The sequence below is a fragment of the Copadichromis virginalis genome, linkage group LG13, assembly GCF_057382275.1.
Source record: "Copadichromis virginalis isolate Kocher_CV1m ecotype Utaka linkage group LG13, C_Virginalis_male_GT1.1, whole genome shotgun sequence".
In the NCBI taxonomy this organism is placed as follows: Eukaryota; Metazoa; Chordata; class Actinopteri; order Cichliformes; family Cichlidae; genus Copadichromis; species Copadichromis virginalis.
Window position 1 is genome coordinate 12,824,201 of NC_140630.1, and position 20,688 is coordinate 12,844,888.

At 39.1% G+C, this 20,688-nt stretch overlaps 1 protein-coding gene across 4 annotated transcripts in view; it reads left to right on the plus strand.

The window, feature by feature from the left end:
• grid1a (glutamate receptor, ionotropic, delta 1a) overlaps nt 1-16,201 on the plus strand; it is a 290,493-nt gene extending 274,292 nt beyond the window's left edge. The window contains exons 13-17 of one of the 4 annotated variants that reach the window (XM_085477350.1): nt 5,744-5,939; nt 9,053-9,219; nt 10,507-10,747; nt 14,466-14,607; nt 15,345-16,201. In XM_085477350.1, the coding sequence (XP_085333476.1) occupies nt 5,744-5,939; nt 9,053-9,219; nt 10,507-10,747; nt 14,466-14,607; nt 15,345-15,757 (1,159 nt within the window). In that variant the 3' untranslated portion in view covers nt 15,758-16,201. Of the gene's footprint in view, nt 1-5,743; nt 5,940-9,052; nt 9,220-10,506; nt 10,982-14,465; nt 14,608-15,344 lie in introns of all 4 variants that reach the window. The other 3 variants (XM_085477351.1, XM_085477354.1, XM_085477353.1) reach the window with 3 other exon arrangements.
• The last annotated feature ends 4,487 nt before the right edge of the window (nt 16,202-20,688 follow it).

Below are 20,688 nucleotides of genomic sequence, written 5' to 3' on the forward strand. Positions count from 1 at the left end.
TCACAAACAGGTTATGGATCTTGCCATACAGCCCAAAAAACTAGCAGCTCGGGCATTTGCTGTCAGTGAGGTTGCATTACCCTGGATTTAGGTAATGCTGTGAATGTCCACATGGAAATGATCAGAGGAAATGACATTTAGAAAATTTCCAATAAGAGCAACGCTAAGCACACATGCATGTTTGCATTTGTCTCTCTCTGAGTGTGGGTGTGTGCATGATACATGAGTGTGGTGTAACAGGAGCAATAACTTAATCTTAAGTGAACATTTGCATTTTTAAACACTACACAACTCGTTCCTCTTTGTTTACAGTGTGTCAAAATAAGCCTTTACTACGCCTGGGGACAAAGAGGTGATTTTTTTTCACCCCCTGCTGTGATTTAAACCCTAATCTTATGTTCTTATCTTGAATTAGTTTGAGAGAGCAAAAGAAAAAGTGAGAGATTAGTTTAATAACTTGTGTCCCTTCAGATACCTTGTAGATTAATACTAATTAGATCAAGTTTTTTGGCTAAATTCTCTTGATTTTTATATTGTTTCAGTTTTCACTGCTTTGGCCAGTTACAGATATGTAAAACTAACAAATCTATGCATGCATGTGTGGGGAAAAAGGAATGAAAGGAAAAGGTCTGTGTAATGTACTTCAGCCATTATATTTATTGAACAGAGGGTTCACCTTTCTGCAGTTATTACAAAAATCTAAGTGATGCAGTGCTTTGAAGAAAAGGTGAACCAGAAAAAGTACTTAAAATGGGCCACGATTCTTAGTACATGTATATCATATACATATTATTAATTATTTCACCTTCTTCCATTGGTTTTTCTGTGGTATCTTAAATCTGCACCTTCATAACACACTATAGGTCACAGTGTTTATGTAGTTATGAAACTAAGATGTTAGACAAAAATCGGAATATTTAACCCAGTGAATTAAAGCTCGTAGTTTAATGTGACAGCAGAAGTTAGAGACCATGAAATATCTAATAGGTTGTTTGTTTTGCTCTCACTTGCTGTTTTCCCCTTTCCACAACCACTTCCACACCATATACGTCTCCAATTAAATGGTTGAATTAGTCCTGCAGTATCAGCTCCAGATAAGCTATTGAATTCTCCGACTTCTCAGAGAATTGGAAAAAAGACGGTTAAAGCTTCAAGGGAAAAAAACATGAACAGATTTCCTTAACTTTTGTTTTTTGTAGTTATTATGAGACTTTAACAAGATATTATAACAATCTAATTTATATTAATGTTTTGTAATAATTAATAACAATGTTTTATTGCCACAACAAGTCGTGAATAATGTGCTGTCTGACTCGTGGTGCTGTAGAGCACCCCGCTGTTGGACAAATTATGCAGTGTCAACATGACATGGTTAAAGGGTGTTTGTTCCATCTCTTCTTTAGTTTCTTATAGTCATATCAAATAGCCATCACCCCTGTCAGGTATTAATAATTGAGTTGACATATCAGCTGAATACCAATAAAGAAAATTGGCGATATGAAAACATTTTTTACATTGCATTGGCAATTGGCAAATATTTAGCTTTTTAAGTTTCAGAATTAGTCCATCTTAAAATGAAAGCTGCAAGTGGCTTTTTTCTTATTTCCTACAATCTTGAGGCAGAAACTTCTAGATCCAATAAAAAGTAGAATGCAATTTGGAGCAGGTTCTACTGGGGATTAATGACCAGCCATTGGGATGAACCCCATAATCATTCATGAATGCAGTACCCCCAAACTGATCATCATTACTGTGAATCACACTGGACTCATTGTGCTGGCAATGCTGGAGAAAGTTGTGGTATCGCACTACAGGTGTAGCTAATTTAGTTGATAAAGGGCATGATGATTAGTGATTTGCTCCAATGTGCATTAAAAAGGAAGGCAGCAGTTTTAGGTCTACTGATTTGTTGGAGTGCATTAGGGGCAAGTTAAATCTTGAATTTTAAATAGAGGGAAAAGAGAGTCCTTCTGTAAAGGACAGAAGCCAAGAGACTTATGTGGCATAATGAATGAAAGGGGAAAAGAGTGCTGATATCAGCTTGAATTAGTGTTTGCCTTTGGAAGTGACATCAGAAACAGCAGCATGTGACATCACGTGATGGCGGAGCTTCAGTTCATCCTTTGTCATCCTTTTTTTTTTTTTTTTTTTTTTTTTTAATAGGACAGGGGGAAAGAATGAAAGAAAGAGGGGGAGAGGAAGAAAGAAAACCAAAGGGGAGACGAGACGGTGAGAAGGGGGGGAAGAGAGAAAAAACAAAACAAAAAAAAAAAACTCCTGGGTCACCTGTATGGAGAGAAAGAAAAACAAAAAAAACAGGGGAGACAGCAAACAACAAAGAGCAACATAATAATAAAAAAAAAAAAAAGCACCATCACAATAAACTAGCTAGTCATAGATATCAATAGTTACTAAATAGTAAACGATATTGTGCAGCACGCAAGATAGACAGCGCACAGTGTGCTTTGAGGCAGCAGCCAAGAAAGCTGTAGTCCGCATCTGTGAATACCCATGTGTGCATACCTGTGTGCATACCTGTGTGGATCAGCATGCTTGCATTCCAAAGGTTTCTCCATGTAATGATCTGCTAGAGAGTGTGGGGAGCCACAGCCCCGTCCTCTATGGTATCAAGCAGGTATGGAGGAGATCAAAACTCCAGACATCCAGAGGCCCCCAGAACACAAGAGACCAAGGAAGACCCACAGAGGGGCAGCCGCGCCACTGTCCCAGTAAGAGCTAAGGAGAGTCCCAGATGAGAGCTCATTCAGCAGCCGCGGAGCAGAAGCCAGGGGGAGTTGCAGTGACGCGCCCGTGAGCTCCGCCGGCAGCCAGCTGTGCCTGAGTGACCGAGCCCCAGGCCGAGAGGCCGGGGGCACCCCACCTCCAAAGTGGCCCGAGCGAGCCCCAATAAGCGGCCGCCAAGGAGTGAGCCGGTGTGTACCCGAACGCCCACCCCCAGATACAAAGAACCACCAATGCACCGATACCTGAGGGAGTCCGCCACCGGCAGGGGAAGTGGTGGTGGGTGGAGATAGGCCTCCAAACCTTGGAGGGCCCGAGATGTCCCCAGAGAGGTGGCGTCTGATACCCAACCTGACATATAGACACAGACATACAGGCACACACAGACACAAACATCCATTCCCACCCTCATGCTCTCATATGTACTTCACACTCAACCGACGTGGAGACAGACATAAAGGGACGATCACACTCCCCAAGCGTACTCTACTAACCGGGTCTAGGTACCCTTGCCCCCTTCCAAAGAAAAAAAGAGAAAAAAAAAATGTGTAAACTACTACACCATGAAGCCATTATATAACTGTGGGATACAACAAAGGTAGATTGGGGCATCTACTATTCAGAAGGTTGGTAGTTTGATCCCCAGCTCCTCTAGCATGCATGTTTAAGTATTCTTGGGTATTTACTGAAGGTGGTCACAACCATAAAGGAACCCGGAACAGTTTGTATGTGACAAAGTAGCATCTTTTCTTATAGAGCTCCAACCTGCATGTTGGTTTTGTGTCTTTGGTCATGATACTGAACACGGCTGTAAGTGTGTGAATGAAGCTTGTAGAAAGAAAGAAAGCCCGACTATGAGTCTATATACAGTGTATATTTCATGAGCTTGCTTCAGCTCTCTAACGGCTCTTCACAATCTTCAAAACTACATCAACATCTGGACAAATAGATGCTTATTTTTTCCTGGTTTAACTGTCAGTTTTTACTTTTGAGGTATTGTTTTTATTAGCACATGCTATTGTGCTAATAATATAATAATATAAATAAGCAGCTCTTTGATTCCTTTGTCATTATCAAATATGAATTCTAGGATTTAATGACTGTCCTGTGTATTAAAATGTTTAAATTGTTACATTATAGTATGAAGCAGGTTCTTGGTTTGTGAATAAAAGTCACTGAAATCAGAGTTACAGGCCGCATAAACATACTGTTTTAACCCGGATAGCTTTTCTGCAAATGACCAAATCCACACTCGCTGGGAGAAAAATGCAACCTGCAGTACATAAGCCCAAGAAATCGATCTGACAGATTAGCAAATATGAGCATCCATTGGCTTAATTTAGCTTGAAAAGTAACCTGATTTATAGGTAAAAAGGGTGTAAAATTAAATTAATAAAAAAAAAAAAAAAAAAAAAAAAAAAAAAAAAGAATTAGTGTTTGCCACATTTTTTTTGATTTTGCTCTACCGGGTTGCAAACACAGGAATGCTTATATCCTATTTATATAGCAATATAATAGTTAATATCTAGATTAGCAATAAAGGGACATCTAATAAATTGGAATTGTCTGTGTCACTGTTATTGTGGATAATTATAACAATACAACATTAACAAAATAATGGAATCTTGTATCTGGTTTATCATCTGATAGTAATGAAATATGAATTTGTTGTGACACATGGACAAGTGTAATTTAATAGTTTTAATGTTAAGCATTTGTTCATGCATGTTTCTTGAATTAATACCAGAAGTATTTCCTACATCGGGGATTTCTTGCATCATGCATGTGTGGAGAAATAGTGGAGCATGATTTTACAAGCTAACATACAGTTAGTTGTAGCAACTTTGCTGGCTGCAAACCTTAAGCCCATCTATGTTATTTACCATCATAACACACTTTATGTGAGTAGTTTATGACAGAAAAGGTATCCTTTGAAAACTAAACATTTTACCACAAGCATAGCCATCATAAAATAAAGTACAGCCCCTTTTTAAGGTTTCATCTTTTTCTGTATCGGGACATGCAACAAATAATCTGGTCCTAGGCATGTCTTCAAATTAGTTACATGTAACTTCAGATGAAATACAAAACATGACAAATAAACGATGTCATTATTTATCTAAAAAATTAAGCCACGATTCAGAAGCAGTGTGTGAAAAACTTAAGCGCACCTTAAGAGGGCAATTAGCAGCCAATTGCTGCTAATGAAATACACTTGATTAGTTGAGCCTCACAAGTGTGGCCACCTCTATGGAGCAGAAAAAAAAAGTTTTATAGAAGTTTTGGCAGTTTGCTGCTTGGGAGCTTTCAGCTATTGTGATGCTGTTTCCATCAAAACCAATCATTTGTGAAAGTTTATTCACAAGAGGAAAACATTCAAGACAGTTGCCACTCTTTCCAGGACTGGATATCACAAGTGTAGCGCAAATCTACAACAAAATTGATTAAAAAAAAAAAAAAAACAGAACGACAATGCATAATGCTTCCTCCAAAACCATTACTTAAAGTTAAGGCTAGTAAAAGTCGTGTTGCAAGCTACTGAATCATGTGATGTAGTGATGCATTTTGGCCTAATTTTTGTTAAATAAATAAATTGCGTTGATCAAAACAGCCCTGATCCATCGAGACACGGAGTCCACTAGACTCCTGAAGGTGTGCTGTAGTATCTGCAGCCAAGATGTTAGCAGCACATTCTTTCTATCAGTTGAGACTTGAGATCCATGAATCTGACTTCTTTGTCCAGCACATTCCACAGATGCTCGACTGGATTGAGAGCTGAGTAATCCAAGTCAGTATCTCAAACACTTTGCTGGGGTTTTACAGATATCCCCTATAGATATCCAATATTTTTGCTTTTTATCTGTTGGTAAATAAAACCTCATGTTAACGTTAAGTAACATTAATGCTAATGTTATAATGTTTCAATTATCATGACAGTTACTGTATGTTTTCTTCTTTTATCTTTAAACAAAGCAAGTAATTCACTCATGTGACCATGCAGATCATTCCAGGACCTGTCCAAGCAGGTGGACCTAGTTTATGGGACGGTGAGAGACTCGGCTGTGTACGAGTATTTTAGGGCAAAAGGCACCAACCCTCTGGAGCAGGACAGCACATATGCTGAGCTGTGGAAAGTCATCAACAAAAACAATGGCTTTGAGAACTCTGTATCCAGCCCTTCAGAGGGTATCAAGAAGGTGAGTATTTATTTTTATCTTCATGAACAAAATGTTCAATTTCAAGGGGGAAAGAGCATTTTGTCTCTAAGAAAAAAAAGATGTTCTGTAAAAGTTTGCTTTACACAGGACGATGTTTTAACAATGCCTTAGCAATCTAACAGTTCATTTCAGGTCACCCTCAAAAAGGAAATGTATGCACAGCAAAATATTGACAAGAAGCAGGCATTGAAGGGGGATTTGTCTAGCCGCAAAAGAATAAATTAATTAATTAAAAACATCTGTAATGTCTTCAGCTCAATAAGGGATTGTCTTGCAATTCACTGCATTTTTTATCTCACACCACCGTGTAGGAACAAGCTGAGAATTAGTTAAAACAAATGCATGTCTGACTAACAGAAGCATGGAGGTAAAAAGTGATTCTTTTAATCTAACAAATTGCAAAGTTTTTCTAATTGTTCCCACAAACTGCCTGTGTGGCTAAATGAATAGTTTGTGCATTTTGTCATCTCGTTCTTTAACCCAGACACTAGACAATAATAATTAGATAATTTACAGTGGGGTCTGACATGTGCACTTGACACAAAACAGCTTTATTATTTGAGCTGATAATTGGATCGAGTGTAATCAGGCCAGGCAATGCAAGGATGCGTACATCACAGGAAAACTAGTCTCAGTTTAATTTGATGAGAGAAAGCAATTTTAGTCTGTTACTGATTTACTGCATTGCTCTTCATTCTTAAACAAAATACTGCAGTTTTTATATATGTGTACATATATAAATATTAGGGGTGCAACGATATTCGTATCGATATTGAACCGTTCGATACAGTGCTTTCGGTTCGGTACGCATATGTATCGAACAATACAACATTTGTAATTTATTTTATCAATTTTCCTTCTGACGATGCTGTCTGTGTTGAGCGCTCAGTGAATCTGTGTTCGACTACTCCGCCTAGGCTGCACTGTCGAGCGCAGATCCACTGAGCGCTCCACACAGACAGCATAGTCAGAAGGAAGAGCGCAGGGCAAGCTAGCGAGACAGAAGTTAAGCTCTCCTTGCAACAGGCAAATTGAACCTCATTCAGATCTGGCGTTTGGAATTATTTTGGTTTTCATGTGACGTATGACCCTGAAGGTAAGCGAGTCATGGACTAAAGTAAAACAGTATGTTGGATGTGCCATGCAATGCTCAATTACATTGGTGTGAACTAGTGTGTTAGCGCAGTTAGCTCGTTAACGTGTTGGCCGTCTAGCCCCATGCACGGAGTGATCGGAGGTAGCTCGTTAACGGAGATTTGCCGTGTTGTGGCGTTAAGGTCATTTCAACGAGATTAACCTGAAAGCACTAGTGGGAACACAACGAATATGACTGCACATTTACGCCGACATCATCGTAGTGCAAAGACAAGTGGAAGCAGACAAAAAAAAAGCAAGCATGCTACTAACTTTAGCCGAGTCATTTAGACAGCTGTTAGCACATGATTCTCCTTATGCTGCTGAGAATATAGCCCAGAAGAAGCGGATAGTATAGCTTTTATTTTGGAAAGAGACATTTCTCTGTAATAAACTCTCTTTTCCAAAGATGAGTGATTCCTCAATCAGATACAGGGCTTGCAATATCGCTAGCCCGACGTCCCGGTGCTAGAGATTTTTTTCAGTCGGGCTACCAAAATCTATCTCTTCCCTGCCCGTCGGGCTATTGTAGGAAAAATATATGTCAATGCTTTTGCATTCTTTCAGAAATGTAGCTGGGTAATTATGTCATTGGCATCGGTGAGCCACTGTCAATATGTGACATATTGAAGTCGCGTTTGAATTTGCGCTTGTTTTTTTGCTTTCACTTTGCAATCGTGCGAACTGTGTATAGAGACCGACAGCACTGATCTGTGAGTGATGATAATTTGTGCACCAATTCCTCTGGCATCGTCTTATTAATCGTTAGCTTACTATGCAAACATGACAAGTGAAATCTCCCGCAGCAAGCTTAAACATGTGAGAGGTTGATCACGCAGAGAATCGCTGAGCTTATGTGAGTGAGTGTGTAAAAGCATTTCAGTTCTGCTGAGCCAAATAAGACAGGTCAGGGTGAAGAAGTGACAGCCAAAGAAAAGCTTACCACAAAACGGAGAAGTTATGACAAATCAGACTATAAGGCAAAAAGAAAGTGCAGCTTTATGGTTTCATGGACAAAAGAATTTCTGTGGCTGCGATATGATGAGCTAAATAACCAGGGCTGCACATAAGTGGTCCGCAGGTGCGCATTCGCTGTCAAAATAAAAAACATGCACAAGGGTTAGGGTTAAATTTAAAAACTGTACTTTTGAGTTAAAATATATATTTATAATTTTAATAAATGACAAATTAAAAATGCATGAACATTTTTTTGTATCGAAAAAATATCGAACCGTGACACCAAAGTATCGAACCGAACCGAACCGTGAATTTTGTGTATCGTTGCACCCCTAATAAATATATAACCATAGTTTGATTGGAATGTGTGTATGCATAACCCAGTGGCTCTTTGTGTTGTTCATCTTAATTTATTACAGGGACAGTCTTTCTCTGGAAGATGTAGGATGTAGGACACCACAGGAGGCAAAAGTCAGGACTGTGTACAAAACAATGAATACATAAATAAAAATCCATACAGATTCAGCTGTGGCTCTTCTACATTTTCTACACAGTGATTTTCAAACTCCAGCTTATGATTGGGTGTCTCAAAATGTGTTATTAGGTGAAGATTGCAAATACAGAAAAAAAGAATAAGGAATATTTGTTTTTTTCATAATGTTTTCAGTGTTTAGTGTGAGTGGGCAAATGTGCGGTAATTTCTATGCAAATATTTAGCTCCAGTGTGCAGACTGCTCATTGCTTTGTCTGAGTAAAATATCCTCCCGTGCGCTTCTCTAGTAAAATAGTCTACTCTTAACCTTAAAAGAAGCGTAATGCAAATTGCATTTACACTGTATCTAATCAGTTTTTGTTTGTTTATACAAAGCATTCTCGATCGCTGATGATTAAAGAAAATGTTTTTAAAAGTCATTTAAGATTTCTCCACTAAGCAGTTAAGCATGTCTTTATGTAATTACCACGTGCGTCTCTTTTTGTGTTTGTGATGGAAATTTTTGCAGGCAAAGCGAGAGTCATATGCCTTTCTGTGGGACATGGCAGTGGTAGAGTATGCTGCCCTGACAGACGATGACTGCACGTTAACTATAGCAGGAAACAGCATGAGCACCAGAGGCTATGGCATGGCCCTGCAGCACGGCAGTCCTTACAGAGACATTTTCTCACAGAAGTATGTATACGATGCATTTTTACAGCAGAGAAGCCAATGATGCAATAATGCTGTAACATCTAACGTGTTCAGTACCTTAAAACTTCATTTTTATTGGTCTGGGCATCAGTTCTTTTGGTTATGGTAGAGGTTTATTTATAATATACTCATCTTCATTTAAGGGATTATTCTAAATAGATGATCAAACTAATTGTGCATATTTCTTACGTGGACAACTATGGCAAGTGTAGCAGAGCAAGGTTGAATTGCAAAGTTGGTCTCTATACTGTTGGCCTCTATCTGAAGCATATTTTTACTATTTGTCTGTTGCATTTGGCTCAAGGACAGACAAGTAATTTCACGTCTTAAAATTTGAAAGCAGGGCAGGAAACTTTCTCCCCAGGAATAAAAACGCTCCCGACTTCCATGGCACTCTCTGTTTGTCAATGAAAATTAATATTTAATTAGATGTGAAAACATGAACTCTCGACAAGCACCAACTCAAAAAGAAAGACTGATTAATCTGCCACAAACACTGCTTCAGTGAAAGATGGGAATATTTGAACATAGGGTGAGGCTGAGACACTTCATGAGTATAAAAGTATATAAATAACTCTGGCAGTATATCTGCTTATGCCTTTTTGCAATGAATGAATGTGTAGGCTTCTGCAAAATGCATAAATGTCAGTCACTGTTGAACAGTTTGAGCAATGACTGTGCAAAAAGTTAACTGTTCCAGTGGGACACCCTAACTGCTTCGCCTGTGTTTGTGATCAGCCATCATCATTCTCCCCAGCATACATCTATTCCTTACCCTGTAATTTGTGCACTAACTAATGGGCCAACTCTCATATTTGATCATCTTTGTTTCTGTGCTTATACGGTTTGATATGATACTGATTACTCCTAAGCTCTGATTTTCTTTGCTTCATTTTTATAGAACCGAACTTTTGATTCTTGATTACAATCAGTGTCACATCTTGCGCTCTGTAAACTAAGAACTGCAGTGTTTAATAGCTTTACCCTCTATGGGATTTTAATGAGGTTACAATGAAATGCTAATACATGCAATACATTAACCATGTTTTGTTTTATGTTATTTACTCTCATTTCGTGAGCTACACAATATCGTTGAATTATTGTTACATGATAATATTGTGGTGAAAATTCTCTGCTCTTCTGCCTTTATCATTCTGTTACCTAGGACTTAATCAGAATCAGTGTTAGCAAAGGATTTGTCTTGTGGTTATTACATGAAGATTTCCACCTACTGTGTTGAAAGAACTACTTAGTCTTTTCTCTGAGCAGGATTTTGGAGCTTCAAGAAAAGGGGGATCTTGGCATCTTGAAGCAGAAGTGGTGGCCAAAGAAAGGTCGTTGTGACCTGCAGAGCCACACAGAAGCCCAGCCAGAGGGACGGGCGCTGCGTCTCCACAGCTTTGCCGGCGTCTTCTGCATCCTTGCCGCAGGGTTGCTACTGGCCCTCCTAGTAGCTGCACTGGAGACGTGGTGGAACAGCAACCACTGCCGACGAGAGCAGCCCAAAGAGGTGACCACTGACAACTCGTCGGGCCAGGGCCCAGGCCCGGGCCTTCTAACCCAGAACCTGGCCATGGTGGCCACCACAGGTCCCCCTGCCCCACCAAGGCCCCGGTCGAGACCCAGACCCCCGGGCCCCCCGGTCCTGCCCAGAGATGCCACTGCCACACTCTACTTTATGGATCCAGCAGGCGCTGACACCAGCCCCGATTTAGTAGAGCTGCAGTACACCGAGTTATAATAGGTGTGCCCCTGATGATAGTCCAGACATCATGTGATCAATCTACTCATTCCTTCTCATGTTGGGAGAGAGGTTGGGGTGCTTTGTAAGGGACTTCTCTGAGGCTTCTCTCTCATGCTGACACAAAGAATCCTTAATTGCCAAAAAAAATTAAAAATCCGTCACTGGTGCTCACATGAGAGACCCGCAGTGAAAAGATAACATGCAAATTTAATACCACATACTGAAATTGTACTTCTGAGTCGATAAGTGCTTCAGTTGTACAATAGCTCTCTTTAGCTAATCCATTCAAGTCTTAATGCTTTAGAGCTCAGACTTTATCTTGCTGCTGTCGACTGGGCAGCCCCTCTGCATGAGGCGTCCAGACAACTAAGGCTTGACATGGATCCCTAAACTAAAGTGTGAGCAAATGCAGATAGTAAAGAATCTGAGCCTTGACCTGCCTGTTTGACTTGACAGTCCAACAATACTGGATGAGAATACCCATTTAAGACCCAGTCCTGCCCTGGAAAACACACAGTAAATCAAACTCCATCCAAGCTGCTTTTTGGTGCATATGAGAGTTTGAGTTACTGCTGATGATTTCTATTTCACAGTCTTTGTGTGTACAGCAGTAGCTGCTCTCTTAATAACCACATATTGCTGTCATGTGAGATTCATTACACAAACATCGCTGCCATTATTTAAAAAGACAAGATGTGCTAACTCTAATCGTGGTTGTGTGCTTTATTGCTGTTGATATGTTGGAAAGATGTTTCCACCCAAAATCTTTTGACTGTAAAACACACACGCTCTGTAGTCTTGAAATGTGACTGTGTGGAAATTTAAGGCAGAAAGAAAGAAGCACATAAAGATGCTGGGCAGCATATCCGATGTATAGGGAGCAGTAAATAAAGAATTGTAGCAGTTCAAGGAGATTTCTAGAGGCTTGTATTTCCTACTCCAATTGCGCATGCAAATGCAACAGTTTACAACTCATTCAAAATCTGTTACATGTATGCAGGTAACAGTGAGGTGGGAAAGGTGCAGACAAATTATTTTAATAAATTTACTATTCTGTAACACAGTTTAAACTGAAACAAACAGGAAGACAAATTAAAGAAACAAGAACTGTTGACAATAATAAAAAGTAAAATGTACTCTCACAACTGGTACAGTCCAGGAAAACAAACAAACAAACCAAAAAAAAGGCCATAAAATGAGCTAGCATTTTATGACAGTAGAGTATGATATCATGAACACAGGATTGGCTACAGCAGTAATGAACAGCAGGACGCAAAGAACAAAATCTTATCTATAGGACCCAAACTGCTTCTTAAGATAAGTGACAGCATGTCTCACAGCTCCCTTCTAGACTGCGAAAAGCATGTAGTTTTTCTTGGTTTCACATGGATTCAATGATGGCAGGTTTTCATGGCAGAACAAAAAAGTAACTAATAAGTACCCAAATGGTGAAGTAGTTGATCCAAACCAAACACAGTGAGGATTTTTGTGTTTGCTCTTCACAAATATTAGTTTTGCCGTTTTTAGAACATAATTGGATTGTCTTTCGAGTTTTAAAGTCTTTCCAAGATTTAACATTATGTCAAGTTGTATAATTCACTTAAACTTTCTGGTATTTGTTAGATTAAACTACTAAAACAAATATGATGTTTACTTTGAGATGTGGTTAAAAAAATCTGCTCAGCAGTCATGAAATCAAGCTGACCACTGCACAAACTTTAATTGCCTTTCATGCCTACAGGGAGTGATTAAAATTCAAAAGACTTGGGTGGACTATTACTTTATATTCTAAATTGTTTTAAGCAGTGCTCTGTGGCCCCATGACAGCATTAGAATACAATATGTGGGCATTATGACAGCCATTTAAAGCAAAACTCTGCTGCAAGCCTGAACACACCGGCCAATTAGTTTGACATTATGGAAATACACTTAATTGCTTAGTTGTCAATAATTACAGAAACGTGATGGCACAACAATTTTCCTTTAAAAATGAAAAATTCCTTTCTTTTAGAACACAGGTTAGCTACAGAAAAAACAGCGAGTCTTGGCTTACTCTTATATGTGCAAAATCACATTTGGATTCATCAAACATTTGCACCAGGTACTGTGCATATGTCAGTGAATCAGGGTCAGTCTAAAGCCACAGGATCGTGCTCACTACATGCACTCTGCATACTGCCGCACACCAGTTTCTTCATGTAGGGAAGCATAGTTAACATCGAGGTGAACAATGGAGAATGGGATGTAGTTGTTTTAAGAAAAAGCGTCACCGCTAAGGCAAAAGTCTAATAACAATTAAATACTGAATTAATACATGAAATTCAAAAAATCTTCTAGCCATGCAGTTTTCAATACTAAATTACTGACCAAATAGATCAAATAAGTCTTGTTTATTTCAGTCACACGATGCCAAATTATATTCTTTAACATCATCTTGGATATGGCATCTATATTAAAAAGAATCTGGTCTGTACTACAAAGCAAGTTTAGAGGTTTAGCAACATAACAGAGGTTTTAACCTGGGTTTTTATTGTTATAAAGGCCATTTACTTCTTACTTGGCAACTTACGTAGCACACCTAACCTGCTGAATAACAGGTTATATTCATAATAAGTTCACCACCTACTCATCAATCACTTCTCTAAAAAATAGTGTGTCCATTCCTGGGAAAGTTGGACCTCAGTGTGCAGGCAGTAAAAAAAACCCAAGTTTAGTAATTTCTGGTTTTATATAAAACTTGCATAGCAACACTTACGCTTTTGAGCTGTTTTTTGTTATATAATTTTTTTTACTTGCTCTTAGACCCTTTAATGACAGGGGGGCTGTAGCTTCAAATAATACTTTACTTACCGTTTTATTCACATAAAAAAAAACCCTGAAATAATAGAATATGCAGTTGTAGTTATATGTTTGTCAGGCTTTTCTCAACCCTTGTCTTAATAATAGAGGTGTGAGCCTGATAAGTTTATTAATTTACACAGTCGGCATCTATGTCACATTTTTCCAGTCTGACAAAAATGTTTTGAGCACACAAATATCCATACAGCTCTGCTATCGCACACACAAACACACCCTGCTGCTTACAGCAGCTGCGCTCATTTAAGCCAGAATTATATGTTTAACCACTTTGTATTTTTCTAAAATTGTAGTTTGATTGCCATAAAAATAATACTAAAAATGATAATAATTATTATTATCATAAAATTGTTATTACAGTGTTGCCTTACGATACAAAATTAAAAACAAGATCAATTATAAAAACACAATTTATGCATTTCTCCTGCAGGTAGACCTGTTTATGTTTCTAATTACCAACACTGACACCTGTCTCATCTAACTTTCAGAAAATATATCAATAAGAGTATTTCCACAAATTGTCAAACTATTCCTTTTATTAGCCAAGTAGTAATTTATTACAATTATATGTCAATGTCCGGATTCACGGGGATCATTTTGGTTATGTATCGTTGTCTATGGTCTCCAGCAGGTGACTAAGGATTACGCTCTGCAAAGGGTTTCTGGATCATTGACATATAATGACATAACAAGCTCCTTACCAGAAGGGAGGCGGGACATTTGGACTGACAGAGAGACAGACTGGGAGGAGGCCGTGGCTCTTGACACAGGTCAGGAGAGGCCTGACACACTGTACTGGATGGTCATTGGCTGTGACAGGGCGAAAGGGCGGGGCATGGGGCCCGACAGGGGTAGATTGTAGTTGCTTCATCCGTCATATCACCCCCATGGTCTCTCCTGCTATTTGCCTGTCTAGTTTTGTCTGTCATCAGTCTGCCTCAACTTAAATGGGTGCATGATTATAGAATAACATTCAAAAGCAAGCATGAAAACCTTTTTTAGAAAATGTGTGTCTGATAAACAGTTATGTGCTTATTTGGCTTCTCTCTCCCCAGTCCCATATGTATGTTCCCCCTCTAAAAAAAGGAATATTTGAAAAGATTCTTCAAAGTAATGTGGCTTACTTCAATTAACTGACATTACCTAATTCGTCTCCATTTACACTTTAGTGTCTCACATAGTCTGTGCATCCATTAGAGCCTGTCTTGTTAACAGCTGATTTTTTTGAAGATTGAAGATTACTAACTATAAAGCTTATGATGAAAGGACTATTATAACCTGTCTTTCTCTGTCTTCTTTCACTCTCTATTCTCTTCTCATTTCTTCTTTTAATCTTTTAACCCCTTTTCACTTTGCATTCATTTTCACTTGTTTTTTTTATCACACTCCTCTTTGATTACATTCATGCTCTCCATTCCATTAAAACCTCTCTCCACTGTCTTTTCTACTGCCTTCTTTTATTCTATGCACGCTCTTTGGCTCTGCCTTCCTTTCAATCTATTTTTAGGACAAAGAAGTGAACCTGGAACAGGTCCACCAACGTTTGAACAGCCTCCTGGACGAGGACTTAGCCCACAAGCAGCTGCCAGGTCAGTCTATAGAGATCTCTGCCCTGGACATTGGCAGCATGCAACCCAGCCAGTCTCTGGAGGCTTTGTCTGTTCGGGATTACCCATCCCATCGCGGACCACCGCCACTCTCTGTGACCACCTTCCTCCAGGAGGGTCATGGGGCAGGAAGGACACTGGGCGCGTCCGCTGGCAGGACCTTGCCCCTGCCTCTGAGCAGTGCCACCATGCCCTCTATTCGCTGCAAACACAGGGCACCCAACGGAGGGCTCTTCCGGCAGAGCCCAGTCAAGACACCCATGCCAATGTCCTACCAACCAGTGCCAGGAGGACCCATCCCAGAAGCCAGTGAGGCCAGCCACGGGACATCCATTTAAGCAACCCGAACATTCACAGACACTCGAGCTCAAACAGAATAGCGAAGAGCTAAACAGAGTGCCGGCCGTGTGACGAGCTATAAATAAAATGCTAAAAAAAGGATTTTTACTACCAATGAGACAACACACGAAAAGACACAAAGACTTTAATGTACATATTTGTAAGTACAAAGCGAGAGAAGCAACATTAAAAAGTGTATTTTGAATATTCTCAACAGTTGAGTTTAAAAAACAAAAAAGTATTAAAAAATGACTGAATGGCTTTGTAAATTTTGTTCTAAATGAATAAAGGTGACAATTCTTTGTGGTTGTTTTCTAAGTGCCAAGTTCAAAGATGTTTTCTTTCACATCATTAACTGAATGTACTGTGAGAATTCATGACAGACATTTCACACTTAAAACACAATGGAAGAACTGATTTGTTTCATATGAAAAAAATAAAAAGTATAATACAAAAACATCCAGATTTGCGTTTGAATATATTATTGGAATATCATTGTCACATTGTCTGTATGTTTAAGTGATCACTGACAGAATTGTGCTTAATGGAAAAAATACTGAAGAACTAGAAACAATAAATTAGTTTTTAGATCAATATTATCATTATTTTTTTTACTGGATTTTTCCATAAAATAAACTGGATTTAAGAAAAACTATCTGCAGTAATTTATACTTGACGGGATAGTGTTCACCCTTTTTTGTGTGTATGTAGAAAGACAGTCAAGTCAGATGTGCAGGTACAAGCTAAAGTGTCTTAAATAGTAAACCTTGTGTGATATTTGCTCATTCGATGTGTAGAAGTTGCGCCTGCGGTCTACCTGAACAAATGGCGTTGAGTTCAACCAGTATGTGGCGATAACGCTAAAAGAGAAAACGTAAATATTATATTGGCAGCCTTGTGAATCTTTCATTTTCCAGGCATAATCTTATTCCCATAACATGGAATTGAAATAAGCAGCAACAGATAAACTTTGTAAATTCTGGCATTTTTGCCAGTTTCAAGAACTACCCGCATATACAGATGTAATGTAAAAATTGTATTTTCATAATAAAAAAACAATTACTAAACTTTGCAATTCCCCAAGTGCACAAAGTTACAGGATACCTTACAAAAGTGGGTCCAGCAGACTCCTTCATAATGTCCTCCCGATTTCCATACACCTGTGGTCCTCAGGGGTCAAAAATGTTCCCACTTCATTTGACTGTTTTTTTAAAGTATAAATTGTCAATCAATTCAGTGTTACATCTTAGTTTTACTTAAGACCAACACATTAACACAAAATTTACCCTACATTATACATTTTAGGGCCACCAGGCCTTGTTTACATAAAGTGCACTCAGTTTTTGAGCGAAAATAAAACGAGACAATAAAATATTTAATTGTTTAGATAATTTTGACTTTTTGTCTAACTACAGAGTGCTGTATTTTGAACTTTAGTAAGAAAGGGGTTTTTTTTAAGCCCCTCAGGGGTCAAAAATGTCCCCATCTGGTTTGATTGACACTTAATTAATATGAAGTGGATTTTTCCCCCACTTTTAATTAAAACTTAATTCAAACAGTTTGACACTATTTCTTTATTCCATTTTAAATTTAAGTCTGATAAAACCTAATTTAAATGAACTTGTCCTTTGTCTTGGGGTAAAAAAAATAAATTAAATCATCAGTTATTGTGATTATCATTTCACAACCAGAGTTGGTTGCTTTAACAGTAAACAAGTTGTTACAGGTGATTGTTTTCTTTTGGAAACCTTCTGCAATGTTAGGGACAACTCGCGTGTCCTGACTGCAGGCCAGATGGTTTGCCATCATACACTAGCATGTTCCATGTACAGCTGGACCTGGCATCACATACTGCTCATGTTTTTATCTCATAGTTCCCCGGTTGGGATGTTCTGTTGGAATGGACAGAATCCTCTGAAGGGGACTAGGCGCTCACACACAGTCACATCAGTACCTGGATCTTACATCAACAGCAGGAGAAACACCCACTTGTTCCAAACTCCTCAAATGGGAGCACGCTTGTGTCATGAACGACGATCATCTATTGTGTCTTTATCAAGAAATTATATCCTTTTTGCGATTCTGTGATTAATCTTGTGTCAGCATGAAAACTTCTCTACCAGACTCAGGATGTCATAAACTGGCCGTAGCAACTTTACTGGATGCACGGCAGTAAGAATCAACACACCCACATATGCCTACAGCTGCATTCGATCCATTATTCTTCCTCTCTTGTTGCCCCTCCTTGTTTGTCATTGCGTTGGCTGTAGAGCAGGTCATCTACTAATTGGATGGTTGTTGGTTCAATCTCTGTGTGCTCTAGTCTGGAGTTCTTACCAAGGTGTCCTTGGGCAACTTACTGAACCCCAACTTGGTCTCTGATGCATCCATTGGCATTTGAACGTTAAAAAGCAGAATACAAGCAGAATGCATGGTGTATAATGCTTTCAGTGCTCGAGTAGAAAAGCCACTGAAGGAGTATGGGACCTGGCATATGTGCTTGGACCGTGATAGATTGTCTTTCTCTGTGGCACATGAGAGAGTCATGCATCGTCTGTCACTGGGAAGGATAGAAGAACAGATCAATGTTTCCTCACGTTACTGCAAATATTCCTCTGTCTCAGCTGATTCCTCTTTCCTGCTTGATTCTTTGTCTTCATCATAATTGAAATGGAAGATGTGCAGTCCTCTGACACATCTTCTATTTCAGTTTCACATTCTGAAAATTCAAGAAACTTCAAGAAGCCCAGTCACTTTCTTTCCAAGCTCCTCAGACTACCATGTCCTGGATGCCTGAGAACCTACTTGAACATAGTTCAGATTCTTCATCACTTTTCTTCACTTCATAGCCTTCTTCCACTTCTGCAGGTGGATGATGTGCTTTTTCAGAGAAAGGGTAGCATGTGATCTAAATATTGACAATATTTTCTATATCTTCTAACCCTGGATCTTCCTGAACATTGATTCTTCTTTCTGATTATACTAGATGACAATATATGCATTGTTCTACTGGTCATTGCTTTGCACAACATGGTAAAAAAAAAGTATGCTCACAAGCCTCCAGTGCAAGGGAGATTTGTGAGCATACTTTTTGTGTATGTATTATTGTAGGGTCTACCTTACATTATGAAGCACCTTGATGCAACTGTTGTTGTGATTTGGCGCTGTATAAATAAAATTGAATTGAATATAGAGCACCTGCCTCCTCATTGTGCTGCCTGCTGTTGTTGTTGTGGTTGTTATGGTCATTGCTTGACCCCACACATCAGTGATCCAAGATCAAAGATGTTTGAAAGCAGTATGGTGTGAAAATATGGGCCTTTGCAACACTTATTCCAATCATGCATAGCATAGTAATGAATAACTTGTGTTATTTTCAGACCATTTGATGAATAAAGAACACATTTTTGATAGCAAAAGATTTCTTTAGAGGACAAAAATGACCCAAGGGCAACACAAGGGTTTATCAGACTTACTTGCAGCATTTTAAAGCATGCTTATAACTTTACCTGATAACAGAATAACCTTATGTCTTTTCCATTCAACTCCATGATCCCCATAGCTGCTTTGATCCTTTCAATGCTCATATCAAGGCTGCCGGCTCGTGGATGGCTATGACCTCTGGATAGCTTTGTACACTTTGCCTTTATTACCTTCTTTATAATGACCATGTTCAGCTGGGTGACAGTGATTTAAGTGTCTGATTAGGTTTGACGTTACAAATGTTTTTCTAGTTGTTCCCCCCGAGTTTACTTTGGCAAACTGTGTCTTACTCACTCACAGTGAAGCTCACTAATGACCATGGCCACATGCTCATAGCCTGTGGCTGGGAGTGCGGTGACTCTTTTTCAAATACAGCTTATTGCTGATATCTATTATAGTATATAAGAGTGGTGATCCCTGTTCTAATCTTGCAGACTCATAAAGGAACTTCCAGCAAGTCTGTTGTTTCGACCTCAAGCATCAATTTCCACTAAACCAAGCAAACCAGGCTTTTATAAGAACAAACTGGGTGAAAATAGCTTTCTAAAAAAAGCAATGTGATATTTCTTGTTTGAATTTTGAATTAATCATTTCCTAGGAGTCTGTTAGAGACAGAGATTATAATCATACTGTGTACAACCACACATGCAAATGTGGTCCACCAACCAGTGCACCAATTTGGCCCCAAACACCCTACTTAACACCGATATTTTAGTCAGGTTGTAATTATTTTTCATTTTTAAGTGCTATGATGATAATAACTGAACCACACTCATGGCATGATGAGGGGATTGTAGACCATTGTCTGCCCTCTAAAGCACACAGTCACCTTCTACTTTTCTAGTTAAGGCAGAACAAAACAAATGAAACTTCTTTGAGGAGTCACTACTGCAAAAGCAAGGACATGAACCCTCACTTCAAGCACCCCCCTGCTGTGTTGACTGTTGTGTCAGCTGGCCTGATTTCTTTTTTTTTCCATGGAGGAGGAGTGCTTGTCCAAGATTTCTATCCAAGGTGGCCCTACTTCAGTGCACTGTGACCCTAATGATAAAAACTTCAAAAAGGAAGTGAGGACTTTAAAATTGCTTCCCTCAAGTTTGAGAGCCACTTGCACTTCAGCATACTTGAACCAGGAGATCTGTCTGTGCTTATATATGTGTGTTGAGATTGTTGATTTGCCCTCATCACCTTTCCTGTCCAGTAATCGTGCCTGCCAGTCTCGTATGCGGTGTTGAGCAGAGCGTCAAAGTATCTATGGCGGTGCTCAAAGGAACTACTGACCTTGTTCTGAGAGCTAGGCCGGGTCCTGTCACAGACATACTTCCCATTTTTTCCTAACACAAACAGTCCACTGGGACAACTTTATGTCATGACTCATCTTATGACATGACCCTTTTCACCTCCACATCTGATACAGCACAT